The following is a 26,312-nucleotide window of genomic DNA, read 5'->3' on the forward strand; positions in this document are numbered from 1 at the left end:
AACAAGACCTGATATGGAATTTCTGGGTGGGTGTATAAATTATATTCTGGTTATTTATTCTTACAACATGAACTAACCATATGAGAAAATATATAAATGAATGATAAAGGTATCAATCTTTTTATTTTAATTGTTCTTCTGGAGAGTTTCATGCCTATAGCATTCAACAGGTATAAATGGAGTTTATTAAGTAAAGGGAAATAACTTTTACCTGATTTTACCAGATTTGTACAAAAGGGAGACTACTTTTGAAAATGTTGATATCCATCCATATGAGAAACTATATGTGTTTTTTTTTAGCTTACCTGTCACAAAGTGACAGGGTGAGCTTTTGTGATCGCTTTTCGTCCGGCGTCCGTCCGTCGTCCGTCCGTCCGTAAACTTTTACTTTAAATGACATCTCCTCATAAACCACTTGGCCAATTTCATCCAAACTTCACAGGAATGTTCCTTTGGTGGTCAACTTTAAAAATTGTTCAAAGAATTTAATTCCATGCAGAACTCTGGTTGCCATGGCAACCGAAAGAAAAAACTTTAAATATCTTCTTTTAAAAAACCATCAGAGCTAGAGCTTAGATATTTGGCATGAAACATCTTCTAGTGAGTGTCTACCAAGTTTGTTCAAATAAAAGCCCTGGGGTCAAAATTGGCCCCGCCCCGGGGGGTCATTGATTTTCCCTATATGCATATAGTAAAAACTTAAAAAATCTTCTTTTAAAGAACTCAAAAAGCTATGGCTAAGATATTTAGCATCAAACATGTTCTAATAGGTGTCTACCAAGTTTGTTCAAATAAAAGCCCTGGGGTCAAAATTGGCAGCGCCCAGGGGGACATTGATTTTCCTTATATGTGTATAGCAAAAATCTTCTTTGAAAAAACCCAAATAGCTAGAGTTTAGATATTAAGCATGAAACATCTTTTAGTGAGTGTCTACAAAGTTTGTTCAAATAAAAGCCCTGGGATCAAAATTGGCCCCGCCCCGGGGGTCATTGATTTTCTTTATATGTGTATAGCAAAAACTTAAAATCTTCTTTGAAAAAAAACAAATAGCTAGAGTTAAGATATTAAGCATGAACCATCTTCTAGTAAGTGTCTACAAAGTTTGTTCAAATAAAAGCTTTGGGGTCAAAACTGGCCTGACCCCAGGGGTGTCATTGTTTTTAACTATATGTGTATAGTAAAAACTTTAAAAAATCTTCTTTTAAAAAGCCCAATGAGCTAGAGCTTAGATGTTTAGCATGAAACATTTTCTTATGGGTGTCTACCAAGTTTGTGCAAATAAAAGCCCTTGGGTTAAATTGACCCTGCAACATTGGGGGGGGGGGGGGGGGGTTGGGGGACTATATACAGGTGAGCGACCTCAGGGCCATCATGGCCCTCTTGTTTTGTTTTTTTAACAAATCCACAATTATTAAATAATAATAATAATAATAATAATAAAGTCTTTATTTTAGCTTTCAAACTTTACTAGTTGAGCAACGGTATTGAAAAATGAACTGTAGATAGCATATAATTGGCAAATATGTCAGTTAAAGTTGGATATTGCACTCTAAAGACTGAACTCAAGGTGTTGATAATATTTTATACATAAATATGATACATTTATTTATTTTTTTTGTACAATATTTGGCCATTACAGTTATATCAGTAAAATTTTCACTTACTGAACCAACCATTGTCAAATGATTCTAATGCAAATCTTTAAGGTTTTAAAATTCATTTATGAAATGTAAAATACAACATCTTGTGTGCATTGACTAAATATAAATAAATTTATAATCAAAACAAATATTTCCATATGGTCAGTATGCATCAGCTTTTCAATCTGATTTTTAACATTAATTTCACACATTTTTAGCCCAATTGAAGTTGTTTTCATTTTTTTTTTGTCATTTTTTACATTCAATATAATAATCTTGAAATTGAGTGAACTGATTTAAGATTTAGAATCTATATGATATAAAATTTTCACACAAATTATCAAACCAGACAGACCTACATAAAATAGAAAATAAATCACAAAAATATATGGAATCCCTTTAACATAACTATGACACGAGGGATCAATAAGAGTAAGGTTTAAAATTTTATTATAAGAATAACAAATGAAAGAAATAACATTATTTTGTGTAATTTCATATAACTGATTTATGGATTGACTCTAAAACTTGAAATTTGTACAATATTTTTTAATTCATATTGCTTCATTAACAATAAATATGAGAAAAATTATTTTTTCTTAGAAAAAGACAAGTTAAAAATGACTATAAAAAAAAGTAAATGATAAAATATATTTCAAAAACTTATTGAATGTTCACAATATTCATTTTTCAATGGCAGTACATATCGTGATCCCTTAAGTAGAAATAGTCAAATGCTTAACAAAAACCACTATAAATATATCAATAAGAAATAAAAATCTTAACAAATTCATCCCCCTAGAAAGATGTAAAACAAAATCGCATCATCTACGAGAAAAATGGTTAACTTAAATAATATGAAAAAATAAAAATTCCTTTTTCTTTAAAATGGATTTTTGCCCCATTAACTTATCACGTCAAATTTTATATCAAAGAGAATATAACAAAAAAATATATATATATATAATTCAAATCAGAAACTCATATTTATGACTATATTGTATTATTATACATAATCCCACACAAACAATTCCTTAAATGACTACAGAGTATATCACACAAAATTCTAATCTCTTTATGACCTCATTAATGACCTTCACCTTTAATTGTTGCCTCAAGGTCACCTCCATACACTGCCATGATAAACATGATGGCAAATCCGGTGATTAGTCCAAGATTCTGTAGAAGAAATATCTGTCCTTCACCAATTAGCTTTTTATTCTCCTCTGATTCACCTGCAGTGTTCATCTCTGGCATCTGTTAACAACAAAGGTCATAGGTCAAGGTCATTGACAAATGAAAAAGTAGGCCAAGGTCAGGAAATCATGAAGATAAGGAAACCAAATACAAAATTCAGCATAATTTATATAAATGTTCACTATGATAATTTAAAAACACATTTAATTTTAACCATTCAAATTTAGAATTGTCAACTATAAAACAATTTTAACCGTTCAAATTTAGAATTGTATAACTATAAAACAAACAAAATTCTGTACTTTATTTTCCAGTTCAAAAACAAAGTTTTCATTAAAGGTCCCAGTGTATATCATTTGACACTCACTGATATTCTTATTAGTAAGTAAGATAAAACTTTTATTTCAGCTATATTAAATCATAAAATCAAACACAGGTTAGCACAAAGAAAAGAAAATGCTCGAAATTGTTTTCTAAGGGGCATACACCTTTCAATTTATTTAAGCCATTACTCGTATTATAAATTAACCGCAATAAAAGCAAAATTTGACAAAATTTCTTTTTTCCTTACCATGTCAACTAATGCTATGTACAAAAACATGCCGCCTGCAAAAGCAAACACCCAAGTATGAGCTGCGGTATTTTCTCCGAGAAAGATACCAACTACCAATCCCAGGTAACACATACACGCTGACAGGAAATTATATAAAACTGCACGCTTAATCTTCATCCCTGCATTCAACAGCACAGCAAAATCCCCTGAAATATATTAAGCGAATAAAATTAATATTAGTATAAAGTAGTCCCTGTTGTTATGCGTCCTGGTGGGTACCATGGTAATCTGTGAACAAATGCTTATTTGCATACATATAAAAACATGGCAAAATGACCAAGATTCTATTCTTAAAATATTGATAGCCATGCAAAAAACTAAAGTAAAAATGCAAGTAAATTGCTGTAATTATAAATTAAAGTAAGTCATTTTTTTCAATTACAATCTTGCGTAATCTTATGATTACAATTTGCGTATAAATTAAAAGTAGCCAGCATTTTTAGATGTGAATGTTTAAAATTATTGTTAGATAGGACAGTACGGTTTTTTAACAAAATGCATGGAAACTTTTATTTTCTCATATTGGCAGACTTTTTATTTATTAATTACAGAAGTTTATAAAATGAAGATACAAATGAAAATGTAACTCTAAAGCTTATCCAGAGAACACTAAGGCTACTTTAGAACTAGCGTGACAAATATCCTACGTTTTTTTTGGTTCTGGTTTTACATCAATTTTATATTACCTTGGTGGTTGGTCCACCGAACAGGCTTTCCTGGTTTTGAATTAGCCATGAGAGGTAAGTGACCATAAGACTGGACATTTGAGATCAATTATCATGGAAAAATTTCATCTCATCCTTAGATTGAACCAGCTAACCCTTTACTAAACAAGAGCGATCTGTGATCACATGTCTCCCCAGATGATAGCCAATTGCAAGTTACGGGACTGTGTAGCAGGAGACACAAAAATAATTAACAGGCCAAAAGATGATTTTTCATTCAAGGGACATAACTCAGTCAAAATCATCCAACAAGAAAACCCATTTAATATGCTCAAGGACTTGAGCTACCAATTAATCCCGTAAAGCTTCATTGAAATCAGTGGTAAAAGAGGAGTAGTCCTGACAAACTTAAAACAAATAAAACTATTTTTAGGGTCATAACTCTGACAAAAATCATTGAATTAAAAAATGCCCGCAATATGCACTACTAGACTGATTATTCCAGTAAAGTTTGGATGAATTTGCACCAGTAGTTTCTAAAGAGTAGTGTGGACAAGTTTTGTGATGATGGACAGACGATGGAGAAGTGATCCCTATATGCCACGTCTACTAAACTTAGTAGGGAACACAAATATCCCATGCCCTCTCTTTGGGGTGGACAAAGTAATAACTTCAGAAAAAAAAATAAAAAATTGACAAATCATAATAATCTAACCTAATTCATGAGGAAGCTCTTCACATAATATTGCCACGGAAACAGAAACACCCGCCAGAATACTCTCTGTGAATGCAGCCCCAATAGATACACCATCAATAAAGTTATGAAGTCCGTCGCCAAAGATTATCATCCAAGCTACGGGAGCAACATGCTGATGGGGATTAGCAGCATTGTGCACGTGACCGTGCATATGGGTGTGACCGTTGTGTGTAGCTCTACCGTTTGGCTTATGTTCATGCTGAAATATACATCATCAATACATAAATTAATAATAAATTATAGGAATGCCATGCCATCTCAAAACCAGATATCCGGACATTTGAAATCACTTTTGGGTGTCCAGATTAAATTTTCATATCCAGATTTTCAAAAAAATATTTCATTTATCAAATGTTAGAACATTAATCGAGTTTAAACACTTATCAAACAATGTGACAAATACAATCATGCGCAATTATTTAATAATCTTAATCTACATGAAATAAATCTATATATATATATAATTCCATAAAAAAAAGCCAGATACAAATTATTCTAGTAAAGCCAATTATAAAACAACATTAATAAGTAACAGTTATTTCAAAGGAACTTTTGTTTGAAAGTTAAACATATTGAAAAAAATCAGTTCACATTGAATTTGTTTGTAGAGATCACAGCTTTAATTACAGCCATGTTGAGATTTACAAAATATTTCAACTCAGCAATTGTCTTTTATATTATATAAATTAGACTTAAAATACTTTATATTTAGATTTAGTCCATTTACAGCAATTATTTTGGAATTTTAAATTGCAATGTTGTAGTAAACCTAATAATATTATATGAATCTAAGCTATAATAAATCTAGCAAACTAAATTTTTACAATATATTTCTTGTATATTTTATTGTAAATGTATGCAATTAAAAAGACAAATATGTAAAAGAAAACCTGGTGTGCAAACATCACATGACATTTTTTTTTCATTTTTGTATTCTTTAAAATCACACTGGTTGTGTAAAAGTCATATCATATGATGACTTCATGTTCCTTTGAGCATGAATTCATGTTCAGTTGTGCATTAATTCAGGTTCTACTGTGCATTAAATCATAATCCTTTGTGCATTAAATCATGTTCTAATTTGCATTAAATCATGTTCCATTGTGCATTAAATCATGTTCCTTTGTGCATTAATTCATGTTCATTTGTGCATTAATTCATGTTCCTTTGTGCATTAAATCATGTTCCTTTGTGCATTAAATCATGTTCCATTGTGCATTAATTCATGTTCATTTGTGCATTAAATCATGTTCCTTTGTGCGTTAAAACATGTCCCTTTCTGCATTAATTCAGATTCCTTTGTGCATTAAATTATGTTTCTTTGTGCATTAAAACATGTTCCTTTGTGCATTGAATCATGTTCCTTTGTGCATTAGATCATGTTCCTTCGTGCATTAAATCATGCCCCTTTTTGCATTAATTCATGTTCCTTTGTGCATTAATTCATATTCCTTTGTGCATTAATTCATGTTCTTTTGTGCATTAATTCATGTTCCTTTGCGTATTAATTTATGTTCTTTTGTGCATTAACTCAAACTTAGTAGACTTAGTAGAACCATTGGTAAAAATAGCAGACTATCCCCACTTGATGAAGTCTTAAGTCACTGAGGGAATTCGAACCACAGTGGGGAGGGGTAAGAGTTTTGAGGACAGCAACATTAACCACTTGGTCAGAGAGGTCCACCACACATAATTTTATAGTTCAATGTAAGGCTGTAGCAAATATCCAATTAAAATACTCAAATTAAATTACAGCAAAAAAAAACAATTCAGGTAATAAAATTATTATCCAATCAAAAGGATCCATGCTCAATTCAAATGAAAAAGTAAAACATTTCAAACCAGTCCATGCCAATTCATAAAAAAATGATATAAACTTGAATATTTGAAGCTTTTCCCATTAAAATCAATTTGATTAAAACATGCTCAAACACTTTATGCATTAGCAAACTAAATATGGTAACATTATATAAAAAAATGTCTTTATCTAGAATATATTTTCTGCCTTAGTGGATTTTGGTACACCAAAAACAACATTAGGCTCAAAAACAGCAAAAATGGAAAATGTTTTTGTTATGATTTGGATTTACTTTCACACTAACACTATAAAGGTGATCCAGTTTTACCAGTGAAGGTGCCCCTTCTGTGCTGTATCAGGCACAAGCTCATAACAAGCTGATGGTCTCAGGCCAAGCTTAGCTGATTTCCAGTGACCTTTTAATTACTTAATACCACCTTATATTTATCTAAGATCTCAATTAACATTAATTGTAACATCATCATGTTGGTAGAATGTCTAAATACTGATAATGAGCATCATAATAATTATGCAAAATCTGAAGTTGGTGAATTAACATAAGGGAATGTTTCCCATATATAAGGACACAAACCACTCTTGGTGGTGAGCTAGCTTTTCACTGACAGGATTTGTGTGGGTTAAAACGTTACAGCATAAACATATTTTGTATATGCACAATTATGTAAAAGTTGCGACCCTATGGAAGATGACATTTGCATTGTTTTGAAGAAAAGAAGGGGAATTTTTCTGTTAAAGGGACTCCACTGAGGTTTTTTGACAGGACAGGACTGGAAATAATTACATTCAATTTGGGTTTCCCCTTCGACATTCAACAGGTACCCGAAACACAGGAATATACAAACGCAATCTGTCAATATGTTGGACATATTACACAGGCTTAAGTCAGTGAATACAAAATACTGAATACAGAACTAGATTTTCATATTTCTTCTGTTGAAAATGACTGCATTTTTACCAGATATACTTATAGGTATATACTATTAATCAACATATAATAGTAAATAATACATGTACACATTTACAGCAGAATAACTAAAGTTGATTCTGGTATAAAATATTTTACTAATTTCAGAAGAGAAAAAGGAAACTTTAAAAATAAATCACATTTTTCACAAGGCACTGGTTAATACAGGAATAAACTTACAATGAGAGAAATTCAGGACTAAACTATTGCATACCAACAAAAATATTGTTGAATTGTTAGTCAAAACACAAAACAGTGAAAGGAAAAATTCACAATGAATTCTGAGAAAAATCAGTTTAGGCGTGTTACCTAAAATGGTTAAAAGAGAAGTAAACCTGCAAAAGAAAGTGTTACAATCTGTTGGAAAATTCTGGAAGGAACTCTAAAAGTTGAAACTAAACATTTTAGTGTCGGGTATTCAGGTTAACAGTTTTAGGTTAGAGGTGACTTGTTAAATTAGCAAACACAAAAGGTAAAAGGCTAAAAAGTTATTCTACAGCAAACAAGGTTATAAATGTTAACTAGCAATAAACACTCCCACAATCTTACCTTTAGCATCTGAAAATATTCAATGAATATTCATAAAATAATTAAATCATTTCAATAGCAAATAAAGAAACAAGCATTTATTTTCATTTAACCATATAATTAATTATCAATTCAAAATTATTCGACCGGTAGCAGATGTGCTTACTGGCATGCGAGCAGTTCCCGTACAGAAGCAGTACCCGTATTTTTCATTTAAACGCTTGATTTTTACTTGCATTCTTCAAAAATTCATTTCAAATCAAGCAGATACATAAACAAGACATAATCTAAGTGTCAGTTCGGCAGTACGTATATAAAGTCTCATTTTAAATCACTTTCACCTGTGCGTCGTCAAAACGTGACCTTGTTTTCTCTGGGGGATTCCGTCCTTGCGCGCATGCGCAAAAATACTTACACGTGAGGCTTGTTAAAGGGTTTTCCACTAATACCACCTGTTTACAAATACATTGGCAATGCGATGAAAAATTGTTTAATTATCAGAATGTTGACCAATATTACTATAAATAATAATTTTATGGCTTTGATGCGTAAAATATCATGCATACAAGCATGTTACTGCATATGAATGCGTTGGGGTAACGGTACCGGGTAATAGATACCCGCGTTTAGTCTACGCTCTATTTCCTGAATTACATCTATTTATCTCTTAGATAATGGTCTGTTCAACAATTGTAAATGAAAAATAGGTCCGATATAATAAAATTGTATAATTATAATGGGTTAGATTTTATGTACGGGAACTACTTCTCTTCATACAAAATAATGGATAATTTCGGTACCCCATATGAGGCCTCATAAGTAAGGGTTATTCTATGTTTAGAACATGATGGAATTTCCATGATTTGAGTGACGAGCCGAATATTGATGTGTAACATTCAAATATTGGTGAGTGAGCGTAATAAAAAATAGTGATTAAGTAACTATGATTTTTGTACGGGAACTGCTCGCATGCCAGTACAGCGAAAAATATTTGTCTATTAATGCTAAAAAGTTTTGGCAAGTCAAAATACCAAAGCTAAATAACTTCCTCCGCGGGCTGTGAGCCATTTTGGTTGTTAGTCAGTCTTGATATAATGGAGGATCGCAACACAATATCCTATCTGGAATAACACATTCTTGCATATCAGACTGGTGTTTCCGTTAGTTTTACCCATGCCAGAAACTTATCTGCTATGGGGTGCCAGATGAGTCACATGTTATAAAATAGCATGCTTTGAATGATGCAATTTCGTAGTTGAATGAAGTTGTAATTTCATATACTTCAGTGAGAAAAAACATGTAGTTACGGGTGTAATGACATAAATTTCCATTGAAAAATTGACTACAAGTAAAACCAAAGAAAGAATGATGTCACATAAAAAGTTGAAATTTTGCACTCCCCCCCCCCCCACCCCTAGACAGTTATGATTTTCAAGTGAAATATAAAAGATACCACTTACTTTTGTTGTGACATCATTTCTAGAATGATTAGATTGCGAGTCTTCATCCCTGGAAATATTGTCGCCACAAGGTGAAATATGGGGCAGCGTGTCAAGGTCACGGTACTCCGGTTCTGGTGCTGCCTCGTGAAATGACGCAAATCTTCCCGGCTGGATCTCATGATGTAACTTTTTGTCTTGTTTTGTTTTCTGAAAAGAAAAATACGAAGTAAATATTTGTTTACGGTTACTGTCTACCATAAAGGAGCATGTCTCAAGATTTAATATCTTTAAAAAAAAATAATTTCAATTTTGTTTCTTTGGTAAAACTTGTGTCACATGTGCAAAATATGTACAAATCTAACAGCCCTTATTTCAAAAGAAATGCCGTTCAAACACACTTAAAACATCATTTAATTCAAGCAATATCTTGTATAAAACAAGTACTGTACCTATAAGTCAACATGTGTTCTGTTTGTTTGTTTTTATCTTGTTTTAACTTAAATTTTAAACCCGTAAAAGAAAAAAGAAGAAAAAAATTACCATATTTTTCCAATATGCTAATAAAGTGGGAGACATTAATTTGCATTTCGACTTATAATAGGTACAATAAATATCCTTTAGTCATGTTTTGCATTATATAAACATGCAATTGCAAATATTAATATATTTCTTACACTAATATTCTTACACTATTCAAATATTTATATTAATTTGATTTTTGACAATTTTAAAGATTGGAGACAATTACAACTTTGAATTGTATCTTAGAATAAAAAAAAATATTCAAATGAACTAGTAAAATTATGCCTTTGAAATCTTCAGAACAAAATGTAACTTGCATTTTTTTTTTGTTTGAAACAAAATTTATTAAAATAAATTGCCAAATTTTCGACAATTTTTTTTCTGACCAAATAAATAACAATATAATAAATCACATTATTTGGTTATTATTGTTGTTGATTTTTATAGATATTGTTCTTTGTATGAAGTAGAAGGTTAGCATTAGAAAATATATAAATTAGTATGGGGAACTTCTTATTTCTGGGTTGTGATTTAAGTCTGTGTCATAAAATCATTAAAGCAGCATGCCCCCAGACTCATGCTTATTTTCATGAAAATGTAAAATTGTATTTTGTGAAAAAGAATGTAATTTACAAATTGAAACAGCTCTTACACTCCACGTAAATTATTAAAATGAGGTCAAAATATGGAAGAATAGCCCTTACTGTGTTGGTCAGGCAGTAGAAATTTGGTGATAAATACTGCAAAATCAGGCATTAATCACAGATAACATGTAAATTATTACTTGAATCCTTTTACTTTTCTCAAAATCTTTGTACAATTTTATCTAGTTTGATTTTCTTAAAATACATTTCGGTTCATCTGGAGGCATGCGACTTTAAAACTCACAAGATGTGAAATGGGGTGGACTTTTCGAAATATGCCTCTTTTCTTGTTCCTATTTTAAGCTACAATAATTATGAGAACTGTGCAATGATGCTGATGTAAGTAATGAAAAAACTGTTACTTTTTTACAATCAGGGGGAAAATACCTACGTATCTACCAAAATGAAAGCCTTCCTTTCTCTATAACAAGAACAATCATTTATGAATGAATAGCATTTCAAATGATGATTAACAACTTCTCCACAAGTGAATGACTACTGATACTAATCTGAATCAGGGGGTCGAGGAACACAAGGCAATGAGACTCGAGGTTAAAGGTCAATTGTTAAGGATACTATCAATATAATATGCAACTCCTGAACTAAAATCCAATGCTTTTCCTATTAAGCTAGGCTGGGTGTGACCGAGTGGATAGCATGTTAGACTAGTAATCTAAGGATTCCTGACCTCATGGATTCAAACCCTTTCAGGGCAAACCATTGATTCCTTAATCAAGAAATTTTACATTCATTGCTTAGTACTGGTTGGTTCCAGGAACGGATTCTAGAGTGTTTCAATAACCTTATAGCTTCCAACACAATCAAACTAAAACAAGTCTGTATGAATTTTAACTAAACTAACCTAAGTTGGCAGGTTTTGCATGAAATTATGTCTCAAGCAATACGTAGTGTTAAATAATTTATTTTTTTATCTAGATGCAGGTAAAACATCCACGGAAAAATGACTGTATTTTTGTCAGGAAACTACACTTATAACAATATTGCTTGTAATGATACATTTTTAGCATACAACCATGCTGTGCCTCAGTCCTGACTTTTGTTTTCAAATTGGTTGCCTCTTGAATATAACGATATCCAGATATATCTATATAAATTTGGCGGTCTCCTTAATATTGTTTTTAAACATAGTTTACGTTAAAAGGAATATAACACATTCAGACATGTTAAACGTACCTCTCTCATTCTAGTGATGATTTTAAGGACTCTTTCAATAATGAAGAACAGGTATATACCACTGATCATAACCAAACATTTCCAAACATAACTGTGCTCGTTTAACTCTTGTTCTGTCAATTCCAGGGCCTGAAATTTAAAGTTATGCTCATTTTACTATATTTCTGTCAATTCCAGGGCCTGAAATTTAAATTATGCTCATTTAACTATATTTCTGTCAATTCCAGGGCCTGAAATTTAAATTATGCTCATTTTACTGTATTTCAGTCAATTCCAGGGAGAGAAATATAAAAACATCAACTAATTGAACTGTTCAATCTTCCCTAACCTGAAATATGAAAAGGTGCTTTTTCAACTCTTGGACCCTGCAGAATAATAACTTAAGCTGATTTTACACTAGTTCTGTCAATTACATTTTGAGACAATTTGAGTCAATTTCCAGCATTGTTGTAAGGAGTTGAGGTAAAGGTATCGAAATAGAAAATTTTGTCATATTTTTTACTAAATATGCAAAAATAACATTAATTTTGGAATGGAAGTGCCTATACAATTCTTGAAAATTACTGAAATCTTTTCAATTTTTTTTTACTCATTTAAAGACATGCAGTAACCTTTATTCTAAAGCCCTTAGCTTTTACATGACTGTTGGCATGTTAGTGCAGACCAAGATTATCCGGCACATCCAAGCTGTCGGATCTATTCTGAAAAATTTTCCCTAAAAATGGTGAATCGTTTTGTCAAGACTGTAAAAATGTCCAAATAAAGTGTTGTAACACAGATACTTGTTATAAACGACTTTACCTCTGGTATAAGGAACAGTAAACTGCTTCCAGCCAGGGTCCCCACAGCAAGACCCACCATGTAGATCAGTATCTTCTTGTAATTGATACCGTGTACGAATGGCAGTGCTATAAGTCCTCCGAGAGAGCACAGACTGATTATTGTTGTACACAGAATTCCAAATCCCCATGCTGTATTACAACAAAATATTATCTGAATCAGTTACAACTCTTAATTCATTAATTTTGTCATTGTTGTTATCATTTACAATATGATCAAGATCTGACTTAAGTTTTTCATCAATATCTAAATGCACTATTGGTAGAAAGATCAACAACAACACTTGAATATAACTTGTTTTTGACTTACTAGCAAAACTGTTGAAGTTTACACCTTCATCAGACTAAAGTATATTCAAACAAACAACTAACATGACATGAAAAGTTTTACACAACGTTAAAAGGCAGAGTTAATGCCCTTACATAGATTTTTACAATATCTTGACTTGTACAATTACAATGTGGTTCACCAGGTCTAAAATGCTCCATATTGTTTGTACAAACTTGTAACATCAGACACAGAAAATGGGTTTGTTTCATACCAAAGTTTTAATATTCTAATTAAAAGTTCAAATTTAAAGTTTATCAAAATTCATATTCCAGTGAAAGTCACATTTTTAGCAACTGTATTGCAGTCGCCTTAAAATTTGCCACAACTGCAGTGTTAGAGCATTAATAAAACTGCCATGTAAAAGCCTTTATAAATATGTCAGAGTTAAATAATCAGATCAAAAAAGCAAATGGGATGGAACTACAACATGTAATTGCAACAGAAATTCTGTTTGTGTCATGCTAAAGCAATGATAATTTGTTGAGTAAATCATAAAAAAGTCCCAAATATTAATTCTATGCACTAAACTCAAAAACATTCAAATACATGTATTACCTTCAGCAGACGAAGGTTTTGCTTGATGAATGATCTCGTCTTTATTTTCAAATCCTTCATAGCCACACGTCTTATTCTCCATTAAATGTACTAACATCATCGCGACAGTCGACACTTCCTTTTCCGTCGTCTGTTCCGCCAGACCAGATAACTGGTAGACATCTTCCGGTGTCAGGCACTGAAATATTAACGGCATTGAATATGTAAGGCTGTCAAGTGACATTTTTAAACTTAATGATGGAAGAAGATTTAAAGTGCATCTTTTTCATAATATTTCATACAGAAGTTGACACCAAGTATAGAAACTACAAGTTATATTATGTTCCATTCGCTAGCTGGACAGCTTACTCACAGGAAGCAACTAAAAGTATCTGTAAGAACTCAAAATAACGATACAGGTAAAGTGAATTATTTCATTCTATAAAATAGATCAACCGTTATGTAAAATTTTTATGAGACAGTTTATTTTAATATTAATAATAATCATGCCAGTAAATTGAGTAAATGAAAATTTGTTCTGTCTTCTGCTTAAAAAATTACAAAACAGAATAATCTTTTTATATATTCACACATTGTATATGACATTGTATGCACCGGCAATATGAAAGGGAGGTAATTCTGTAGAAATGAAATGCATCATGATTCATAAATAATTACGCTGTCAAACTTTCTTTTTTCACACAAAATAAAGATTACAGTCAGCTCTTGAATCCTTATTAGATTTTTAAAGGAGCTCCACTCAGGTCTGAAAAGGCCTTAAAGCATAAAATTTGTAAATGAATCAAGAGTAGCACTTAAAATGGAAAAGTCTGAAACTGACAGATAAATAACAAAACATACTAAGAATTACATTGAAAAACAATATTAAGTGCAAACGTTTTTTATCTTTCTTTATATACATGTATAAAACTATAACAAGTGTATTCTTGAAAATGGGTAAGACGGGATAATCTTAGTTTACAAACAAGTTTTTCGTTTAGACTTATATAAAATGGTACATAAATCTCATAAAGAAGAGTCCAGTCATGTCAAGAAACCTAAGTTTATTAGTAAAGTCCCTTTAATGAAATTATGGCATATCATAAAATGACTAGATTTGTCAACAGATAATGTCACTGTCAAGAAATAATTGTTATGAGATGACCGCTGTCCACTTAATTAAAACATATTAATTATCATTCACAACTACATGCTGTCTATTTAATTGTTACAAAGAATTTGCTACATGTATATCATCACCTTTATATAGTACAATAACTGGTTAACTTGTATTACATTTAAAGAAGGAGTTAACCAGTTACTGCACTAAGGTGACGATATCAAAATAAAATGAAGATATCAACATCAGGTTATCTATAAATAATCAGAACAAGATGTTGACATTTAAAACGAATGATGCAATATACGTATATGTTTAAACAAATTGTTGAGTGTCTGTCGTATGTTATATGAGTTTTCTTATTCTAAAAATTAGATATCATACATTCATTTTTCTACCTATGCATGTCCTGTTGTTGTTGTTGTTTATTTCAGAAGGCCGCATTGGAAATAAGATATATATGATTGTTATTGTATGTTCTTAATGTGTAACCTTCTTTAAATTAAGATATTATTATTATTAAAACAATTCTAATTATAACTGACGGAACGGTGTTAAAACATAAAGTAATGACAATTTATATCTCATTTTATATCTCATTCTGTATCACTATCTCATTCTATATCTCATTCTTAGCTATGAATTATCCTAATATCTCATTCTGCAAAAATTCGAGGTATATTATAATGTAACTATATTTTATAAATGATAAACATCTTGTCCAATCAATAAATAAATCAAACTAGTAAACAAGAGGGCCATGATGGCCCTAAAGTCGCTCACCTGTACATAGGCCCCCGGAGCGGGGCCAGTTTAAAGCCCGGGGCTTTAATTTAAACAAACTTTGTAGACAACCATTAGAAGATGTTTCAAACATCTAAGGTCTAGCTCCTTGGGATTTTTAAAAGAAGATTTTTTTAAGTTTTTTCTTTACACATATATGACATACCTGGGGCAGGGCCAGTTTTGACCCCAGGGCTTTTATTTGAACAATCTTTGTAGACATTTACTAGAAAATGTTTCATGCTTAATATCTAAACTCCTAAGCTATTCGGGTTTTTTCAAAGAAGATTTTTAAGTTTTTGCTATACTTGTATAAGGAAATTCAATGTCCCCCGGGGCGGGGCCAATTTTGACTCCAGGGCTTTTATTTGAACAAACTTTGAAGACACTAACTAGAAGATGCTTCGTGCTTAATATCTAAACTCTAGCTATTTGAGTTTTTTCAAAGAAGATTTTTCAATTTTTGCTATAGTTTTACACATACATGTATAGGGAAAATGAATGACCTCCGGGGTGGGGCCAATTTTGACCCCAGGGCTTTTATTTGAACAAACTTTGTAGACAATCACTAGAAGATGTTTCATGCTTAATATCTAAACTCTAGCTATTTGGTTTTTTCCAAAGAAGATTTTTTAAATTTTTTCCTATACAAATATAAGGAAATTTGGAAAATCAATGACCCCCAGGGCCGGGCAAATTTTGACCCCAGGGCTTTTATTTGAACAAACTTGGTAGACACCTATTAGAAGATGTTTCATGCTAAATATCTTAGCTCTAGCTCTTTGGGTTCTTTAAAAGAAGATTTTTAAGTTTTTACTATATGTATATATGGGAAATCAATGACCCCCTGGGGTGGGGCCAACTTTGTCCCAGGGCTTTTATTTGAACAAACTTGGTAGACATCCATTAGAAGATGTTTCATGCTAAATATCTTAGCTCTAGCTCTTTTGGTTCTTTAAAAGAAGATTTTTTTAACTTTTTACTAATATATTATGTATATAGGGAAAATCAATGACCCCCTGGGGCGGGGCCAATTTTGACCCTGGGGCTTCTATTTGAACAAACTTGGTAGACATCCATTAGAAGATGTTTCATGCTAAATATCTTAGCTCTAGCTCTTTGGATTCTTTAAAAGAAGATTTTTTAAGTTTTTACTATATGCATATAGGGAAAATCAATGACCCCCTGGGGCGGGGCCAATTTTGACCCCAGGGCTTTTATTTGAACAAACTTGGTAGACACCGATTAGAAGATGTTTCATGCTGAATATCAAAGCTCCAGCTCTTTGGGTTCTTTAAAAGAAGATTTTTTAAGTTTTTACCATATGCATATAGGGAAAATCAATGACCCCCTGGGGCACTGGGGCGGGGCCAATTTTGACCCAAGGGCTTTTTTTTTAACAAACTTGGTAGACACTCACCAGAAGATGTTTCATGCCAAAAATCTAAGCTCTAGCTCTTTTGATTTTTAGAAGAAGATATTTTAAGTTTTTTCTTTTGGTTGCCATGGCAACCAGAGTTCTGCATGGAATTAAATTCTTTGAACAATTTTCAAAGGTAACCACCAAAGGAACATTCCTGTGAAGTTTGGATGAAATTGGCTTAGTGGTTTATGAGGAGATTTCATTTAAAGTAAAAGTTTACGGACGACGGACGGAAAACGGACGAAAAGCGATCACAAAAGCTCACCCTGTCACTTTGTGACAGGTGAGCTAAAAACACATGTGACAGGACAAAATGTCACAAAACTACATAGGGTCATAACTATGCATAAAATTATGAAATCACAAAACTGTCTAACTGGTGAAAATAGCTCTGTGAAAGTTTGGGTTTAAATCCTTGAAGAGAACAGGGATTGTTGACCCTTGTTGCCCAACTCCTGCTTACCTCTCAAGTTGTAAACATACACAAATCTAACAACCAATGGACTTAAATAAAATAATGTAATAAAATAATGTTTGCTAAAGGGGAAAATAGAGCTTTATAACATGTTATTTAAATTTTAGGGTAAAACTGAAGGATACTTAAGAATAATGTTAATGGCATCTGAGTGAGGCTTCTATAAAAGGGAAATTAAGTATGGGCTTGTTGCTGTTGTAACTGTTATGTGCTTGAATCCCACCAAAGACGTTGGAATTTATTTTTTACGACAAAGCTGGCCGTGGTTCAAATTAGATGAGAAAATATTATGCACTATTAAGAGGCACATCATGGGATTTATCTCCACTAATTAAAGGTAGAAATCTGTATGCCCTATACAGAAGATGTGCTGTGTCACTTAAAACCCAACTAAAACAGAAGATGAAAACAAAAAATGTCCCAGATTTAAATCACACAAGTTTAAAATGAAATCTCTGATCAAGACAATGCACTTGAATACAACTCTGGATACAACTACATTTGTAGGCAACAAAGTAGCATATATCTTAAAATTTAAACTATAATTTTGATCACCACATTGGTAATGTTGAGGTAATCATAATTAGTAATGTTGAGATTTTTATAAAAATAACACGTGATATTTTGCAATCTCTTTATAGTGGCCCTCTGTATAGAGTAATATACTGTGACCTCTTTACAACAACATTGTAACATTATATATGTATATTTTCTTAATTTAGTTTGGCTCATCTGGAGGCATGCAGCTTTAAAGACCATCATCTTCAAAATAAAAACAAAACAAATACTTTTATCTCCAAGATGGTGTTGCTCAGCAGAGATTGTACTGTAGCTCTTGCATTATTAAAGACTGACACAAATTCAATATTTTCACTACTGCAACAATTTGAGCCGCGTCATGACAAAACCAACATAATGGGTTTGCGACCAGCATGGATCCAGACCAGCCTGCGCATCCGCGCAGTCTGATCATGATCCATGCTGTTCGCTATCAGTTTCTCTACTTGTTATAGGGTTTGTAAGCGAACAGCATGGATCCTGATCAGACTGCGCGGATGCGCAGGCTGGTCTGGATCCATGCTGGTCGCAAACCCATTATTTTGGTTTTGTCATGACGCGGCTCATTTGTCTATTCCATAATTTGTGTTGCTGCTCTCTTGTTTCTTAACTCAGTCAATAACTTCATGTAGCTATAACAATAAATCAATTAAAACAATTTCAGCAAAATAATAAAACTTATTCAGAGGAAAACAATTGCTGTTCAGACATCAAGAAATAAAAACGAACTTGTAAAAACACAAAATGAAAAATATTTGCAGGCATAATATTAAGAGGATAGTTTTTAGTAGGAGAGAAATTATGGAATATATTTTCACAAAATACGATAAAATTCCATATATTTTCAGGAGCCGGAAGCCGGACACCTAATTCAATTATTTCAGTTTGCTTCATATATTCAAGCAAAGAATTCCAATTAATCGTAAACAATTGTTGTATTTCACCACTTCTGAGTTTTATTTTGAATCAGGTTGATCTGAAAACTGGCTACATTTGTACATACCAGATTTGTAGAATGGACCTTGCTAAGAATACAAATGTAATTTCATTAAGCCAAAGCTCTTTAATTAAAAGCAATTAATCTTGCCAATGCTTATGACTAAATGCTTATGACTAAAATACAAGATTGACACACTTCCCATAACTCTGAATTACTTTTTACAGAATTATGCCCCTTTTCTAACTGGCAAAGCACTGAGAATTAGTCATGAAGCCAATGACTTGCTGGAAGCTCTTGTTTTTCTATATTACTAAGCTACCCCACTCTTGATTACATTAAGTTGATTTTCAATTTGATATTACATAATGAACAAAACATTTCTTTAGACCTACTATCGATTGAACCTTCGTTAATAATAGACAATTAACTGCCTCAAACTAAAATTAAATCAGTTACATTAAAATGATAAAGATCTTTAAAGAACAAGCATGTTAACATGTATTATCTAATTCATAATCAACAATTTCATTACTTTTTTTGTACGCATGTCTCCAGGCAACATTTCTAAATAACGCATGTAACGTGACAGCAAGTGCTGAACCATACTTTCTTAAAGGGGCTCAACTTAGGTCAAACAAACTAAAAACATTAAATTTGAAATTCTTACATATCAAGTGTCAGCACTTAAAATGGCAAAAATCTGCAAAGGATAAAAAAAGAAATTTGCTCAGGATCAAATTGCAACTCAATATTATGCGTGATTCTTAGCCAGATTTGAGTAAAAAGCATTGCAACACTTTTGCACAATTAAAATGATATGATTCTGGAAAAACATGGGAGAGCAAATGATCTGAAAATTTGCACAGATGTTATCGGTCTAGACCTACATCAAATGGTACACAAAACTCCAAAAAATATTTTTAGTCCAGTCTTGTGAACATATATCAGTGGAGTCTCTTTAATGGTGTAAAATATAACTAAAACTGGCAAAATATACAGAACTGTTTCATGATGATTGGTACATTATACATTATTGTTACCTTCATATTTTTCTAGAAGTCATATTTGTAGGCAGTTTTAAAAAGATTAATAGGGAACGATCTGAGATAAGCATCATATACGTCACTGATAAGAGACCTGTTCTAAAAATAGCCACATATCGATAAGTTTCGGACAAGGAAACTGGTTAACCTACATGTAGATTATACAACATAATGGTTACGAATACTTTTATTCACATTTCTCTCAATGGAAATGATATTCCTGGAGTTAAACTTGCGTAAAGCATGATTGAGATGGTTTAAAACCATCAGGAAAATAAAGATGATACGTGAAAAAGAAATAACTTTCGGCCCTGCATGTCAATTTGAGAAAAATGCCGGCGCTTGGCAATATGTTTTTGTTTTACTGTTTATCAAAATTAGAAATGGTGATATGATATCGTATGATTTTATGAAATTGGGACTAAAAATGAAAGAGTATCTTTCTGTCCCAGATATACCGTACAAAATTTTGTTTCTATGTAAAATACGTAGATTGGAGATGTCATGAATCTATCCACTTAAGTGCTACGAGTATTAGATTAATGATTAATATCTTAATTCTTTAATAATTTTAGAATAAGCAAAACTGCATTTTTCCTATTTTACCTAATAAAAAATGCCGATTCTAGTATTTATTTTATCAAAAATAATGTATACGTACATGCATGCTTGCATGTATATTTAAACTGAATTGACAATTGAGGTCCGTGATTTAACATACATTGTTTACGTATAGACAATAAAATACTTTTGTTTTTTATCTAATGTCTCACACAAAATATTTGTTGTTAAAATCATCGGCAATTTTAATACTGGTGCATTTTTTAAACTTTGTTTTATTAAGGTGTTAAGTATAAGAGGCAAGAGCAGATTGTGACATATGTTTAAATTTAACTTTAAAAAAGTACATCGTGACTGTACTACCCGGGTGTAGATTTTCCAGGGTAAGCCTGGAAGAGAGGCTGGTAAACCCTGGAAAACTATGGAAAAGCATGGAATTCCATTGAAATTCATGGAAAATTGGTATTTTTTCCATGCTATGTGGACTTTTTTTGTCCAGCCTTTTCCAGCATTGCTGGAATAGGCTGGAAATTGGCTGGACATTTGTGGTAAAAGCCTGGAAAACCATGGACTTTACTTCCATGTAGCATGGAAAGTGGAACTTAGATTTTTTTGATGCTGGAAATGTGTTAAATTTTCTCTAAGTATGCTGGAAAAAACTTGTAAAAATTACAACAAGAAATCTTACTTTATATATTCAGCACAATATTGTAAATTTACGAAGAAAATATACAATCATCATTTATTTTAATGCAAGTTACTGTAAATGATTTGAAATTTGACAGTTTATACTTTTTATGTAGTTGAAAAAGGGTATCTCAGAAAAAAATGTCTATGCTAAAGACATAAATGAATTGATTGTTCAAAATACATATTATTATTTAAATAAATCTACATGAAGTTATGTACAATGAAATAATATCCATTTAATTACAGGCTATAAGTTTGAACTATAAATTAATTAATGTCTGTGATTAAATCATTCATACACTATAATAATCAAGATGGGATTGCATTGCTTGCCATTTTCAAATTCTAAGAATTCATGTTTTTGGATAACAATGAATAAATAAATAAACAAAACAAAGAATCTCATATATATTCTATATTAAATTGATCAATATTTAGGAAAAATAAATACTACAACCACTGAGATTTTACGCTACACAGATCAGAGCTCTGATAAAACTCATTGACCAGCATTTTCTCACCATCTGGGCATGACTAATTTACTCCACTGGTCATTCCAACAGATCAGGCTGTTCCATGTGATTATTTTGGGGAGAGATAACATTATAAATTTCATATGCAGAATGTGTCTAGAAGGACATTGCAATCTTTTTTGTACAAAAATTTGTAATGATATATAAAAATCTATATCTATTAGCTATTTGATATTTTCTTTTATGCTCAAAGAATAAAAGTTAAAATGATGAGTAGATTAACCCTGCTTTACATAATGATAGACCTGTCCAGTAACTGTTGTAAATTTTGAATTCTAAGATATCTGGGTCAGCAAGGAGTGCAAATTTACAGAGGATGTACTTGATATTTTAGCAGTTTTGGAGATATTGTTTTTTAAGACTTTAAAGTGTTTAAGTATTGGTATGATAACAATCAGAATCACCTGGGACAAGAGATATACAACAGAATCAGGTATTTATAAACCTTAAGTTACAACAATGCAGAAACAGGTTATATATCAAACTATCAACATTTGTAACAAAAGATCAAGGTTGATTTTATATTTTCAACTTCATGCATTTGTTTTTCTGATAATTGTTTTTAATCTATATATGTATAATCTGTAAAATATAAATTACTCAATGATTTTTTTATAATGTATATTGTTAAAAAGACATTTGTTAGTACAGATCTTTTTCATTTCCTACAAATAAAACAAATTAAATCAATTTGATTAAAAAGGACTAAATGGTACAATCAATAGTTTTGTACAACTGAACAGGGTCATCATAATCATTTGTTATTTTACATGTATGTGTTGTGTTTTCAATGGAACAATCTAAATATACAATTACATAACTTGCAGGCTGGGACATAAAGTGCTGACTGTGAGAATTACCAACAGTGTTTAATAATGATGTGCAGTATTAATCCTGAAAAGGTATATTTTTAAATCTCAATACTTTTTTATCCCATGTCTTTTCTTGAAAAAATACATACTGGGTGATAAATTTTGTCACAAATTTACTTAATTCTTATACATGTACAGAGAATTTCTTAAACACTTGTGCACTTTGAAATAAGATATACTGCATTGTTTTAGTATTTTTGAATATGCATAAGCATAGTTAATATTTAATAGTTAATACTGTTGAAACATTAGATTTGATGTTATCAAAAGATACGAAATATAACTGCCTAATATTTATATGCAATACAACATAAGTCATTACCACATCTGTGTTAAATTTATTATGAATTTTATCTTTAAAGGTGAGCACAACCACAAGAAGTTCTAGGAAACACATTAGGCAGAGGACTGAAAATGGACATCAATAAAAAAAAATAGTAATTTAAATAACCAGAAACACTTGAAACAAATTTAAGATTAAAGCAGTTTCTCATTGACAAATTAAGAGCAAAATAATTGCTAAAAGCAAAGTGTTGGATTTATAAGACAACCAGAACCTACCAAACCTGCAGCTGGAAAAAAACTGTTTGTGCTATAGTGAATGTAGGATGTTCTATTCTGTATTTGGACTAAAGGATATGTATTAAATTTTGTGAAAGAAAATATGTGATCATGTTAAACTAATAAAAATTCCACCCCAAACATTCCTGTGCTGAATTCCGTCAGAGAATTTTACATTTTAAGAACATTCAGGGATGCTGGAATTAGGCTGGATTTTTTTCCATGTTATTCCATCAAGGCTGGACTATTTTCCATGGTAAAAAGTCCAGCCTCTATGGTTGGCAGACACATGGAATACCCTGGAAAAAAATCCATACTTTTGTTCCAATACTCCATGTACATGGAAAAGCATGGAATAAATTCCATGCTTTTCCATGGAAAATATTCCATGCAGCATGGAAAATGTTCCATGTTTTTCCCTGTTTTTCCAGCCCAATTTTTCTCAGCTTCAGGCTGGAAAAGGCTGGAAAATTTTGTTCCAATACTCCAGCCTCTTATTTTCCATGGAAATCCCTGGAAAAGCATGGACTTTTTACACCCGGGTAGTTGTCCCTTTTCTTTTCACACTTAATTCCATTTCCAACTTGTTTGCTTTCTACAATTGTATAAAATTTCTTAAAATATTGCATGTAAACAAAGTAAATATACGCTGATTAACATCATGTATAATGTGTACTCCCTAATCCCTTGTCCGAAAGTCAGTACAGGTGATGTAGTGGTGATAAGGTAAAATCTATTTTTAGAACAGTGTTACCTTCAGATCGAAGGCTATTAAACATCATCTGATGATTTTCCTTATAAAATTACTGATTGAGGGGTATAATTCAGAACAAAATCAAGTCAGACAGGATCCTGCACCTGTGGGTAACAAACAACTTTCACCTGCTTGAACCTATAATAGAAGTAATAAACCACAATAGCAATTTGATAGGCAAGTGATTTGAAGTCGGCTAGTCATAATATACAATAAATGCTTTCCTAAACTCCCCAAAATGTGGGTTTTTATCCTATCTTATTTCTACCGATACTTTAGCTTCATTATAGTGCACTGTATGCAACATGTACCTTCGAAATAGAGTGATCAATGCACTGTACCAATTATTGATAGATTCTAATATTTACCAAGTTTCAACTGTAAAAGTTTATTTCTACCCTGGGAATTTAACATGGGTAAAATGACATTTCCTGAATTCCCCCCTGCCCAAGTACATTTTTATTGGCCCTAAATTTCTTTCAACCCATTGGGACATACAAGTATCATACTTTACTGTTTAGTAAATAACAAAGATCAACATGCAATTAGCACTCACTTTTTGTCTTAAATTGGGGTTACCATTAGGGGGAAGTGTAAAAACTTTTGATTTACAGCATCAAAACTAAAATATCCCGAGTCAGGGGGATGATTTTAACACATTTTTAAAATTAAATTTTTAATTATTTGAAACGTCATAAACCCGTTTTTTATTATTTAAATATTTTTGCCAGCATCTGCTTTTAAAAGACAAAATGAACAAGTTGTTGTACTTAGTATTCAAGAAAAAGAAAAAGCTTACAGGAGCTCTTTACTTTATTATTATTAGACTTATAGAGGATACACTGTATGTGATTGTTTTGCTTTAAACTTATTTATTTAATCTTGATTGCGAAACAAGTTCTTGCAACTTATATTAATCACTTTTGAGTCCGCTTCCTTGAACAAACCAGTACTGGTGTCATATGAAGAAACATGGTCATGACACGGGTAGGGCTCGAACCCATGATCTCTGGGTTGAGAGGCAGACACCTTAACCACAATGCCACCTCTCCCCTTGTGTTTGTTTTGCATGTAAGATTGAAATATATTTCACAGCATGAACACCGCATGTGATATTTTCACAAATATTGCCACAAGTGAAAATATAAGAGCTGGACTGTTCACATGTGAAATATAATTTGATCCTACATACAAAACAAACAAATTTTCTATTTATATATTTCATGCTTTTTTCTGATTTTTAAGTCATTTTTACTAATGGCTCTCATTCCTGACACAATCATGAATAAATAATTTTTCACATACAATGTATTACAATAGCAGGTATTGTTTTTAACCAGATTGCTTGTTGATTAATTATATTGATTTAGAAATAAACTATAGTGAAGACCGAAAAAGATATATCACGCCTATCTCACATTGTATCTATTGGTAACTATATATAACTAAATGATAATATATCAACATGTAGTCTCCAAAACAAAGGTAATTTAGCATTTAGTATTGATACAAATAAACGAAAATTGCTGGCCAGAATAATTGTACTTGTAGCTAAATGCTGCAACATAGGTTTTACTTATTATACATGTACAAATGCTTAGACAATATTTATAATTTTCATTAACAGGTGGACATTCAAAAGACTTTGTATAATAATTTTACCATTTAAACATTAGAAAATATATCAATGTGTACATGTACAGGTTTTCTGTACATGTACAGTATTTTTGGTCTTTATTTAGAGTAGGTCTTTAAAGCACAGGTAGAGTAGGTCTTTAAAGCGCAGGTTGAACAAAATCAGTATTTGAGTGTTATGCAAAACTGAGTCAGCTGGAGATGTACAAGCACTGAAAATATCTTTAATACCATAGTTAATACATATATATATATTTATTTCACCATGATTCTAACAAAAACTTTCAGTGCATAAAGCTATATCTGATAAAATATCTTCATAAAAATTTTAAAACAGTAAAATTTTATTATGTTGTTGTCATTCCCTAATTTTCGTTCTTGAAAGATTTATTTCATAAAAAATCTCCTTGAAATTCAAAATACATCAATCCTTGTATGTTAAAACAGACTGAAAAAAAAAACTTGAAAATTTCTGTCTATTATACACATTTTTCTCTTTTTTGACCCTACAATTTGAATTGGACTTCCCAATAAGTTTTGTGTAATGGCTGAATTAAATAGAAGAAAGTGGTCTGGCAAGACACCAGTGAAATACGGAAAATATGTTTCACTGCAGTCATGCAAATAATTTTTTGGAATATGGAAAATGAAAATACATGTTTTACATTGTATTTC

At 31.5% G+C, this 26,312-nt stretch overlaps 1 protein-coding gene across 1 annotated transcript in view; it reads right to left on the reverse strand.

Annotated features, from left to right (window-relative positions):
* Positions 1 to 1,424: 1,424 nt before the first annotated feature.
* Positions 1,425 to 26,312, reverse strand: part of LOC132739522 (metal cation symporter ZIP14-like) — a 37,521-nt gene continuing 12,633 nt past the window's right edge. The window contains exons 2-8 of the mRNA XM_060727239.1: positions 13,711 to 13,888; positions 12,787 to 12,956; positions 11,986 to 12,114; positions 9,644 to 9,832; positions 4,831 to 5,071; positions 3,409 to 3,596; positions 1,425 to 2,897 (exon numbers count right to left, since the gene is read on the reverse strand). Coding sequence (XP_060583222.1) covers positions 2,727 to 2,897; positions 3,409 to 3,596; positions 4,831 to 5,071; positions 9,644 to 9,832; positions 11,986 to 12,114; positions 12,787 to 12,956; positions 13,711 to 13,888 — 1,266 coding nt within the window. The 3' untranslated portion in view covers positions 1,425 to 2,726. The remainder of the gene's footprint in view (positions 2,898 to 3,408; positions 3,597 to 4,830; positions 5,072 to 9,643; positions 9,833 to 11,985; positions 12,115 to 12,786; positions 12,957 to 13,710; positions 13,889 to 26,312) is intronic.

Source organism: Ruditapes philippinarum, unplaced genomic scaffold (assembly GCF_026571515.1).
Source record: "Ruditapes philippinarum isolate M1 unplaced genomic scaffold, ASM2657151v2 ctg2405_1_1_1_1, whole genome shotgun sequence".
NCBI lineage: Eukaryota > Metazoa > Mollusca > Bivalvia > Venerida > Veneridae > Ruditapes > Ruditapes philippinarum.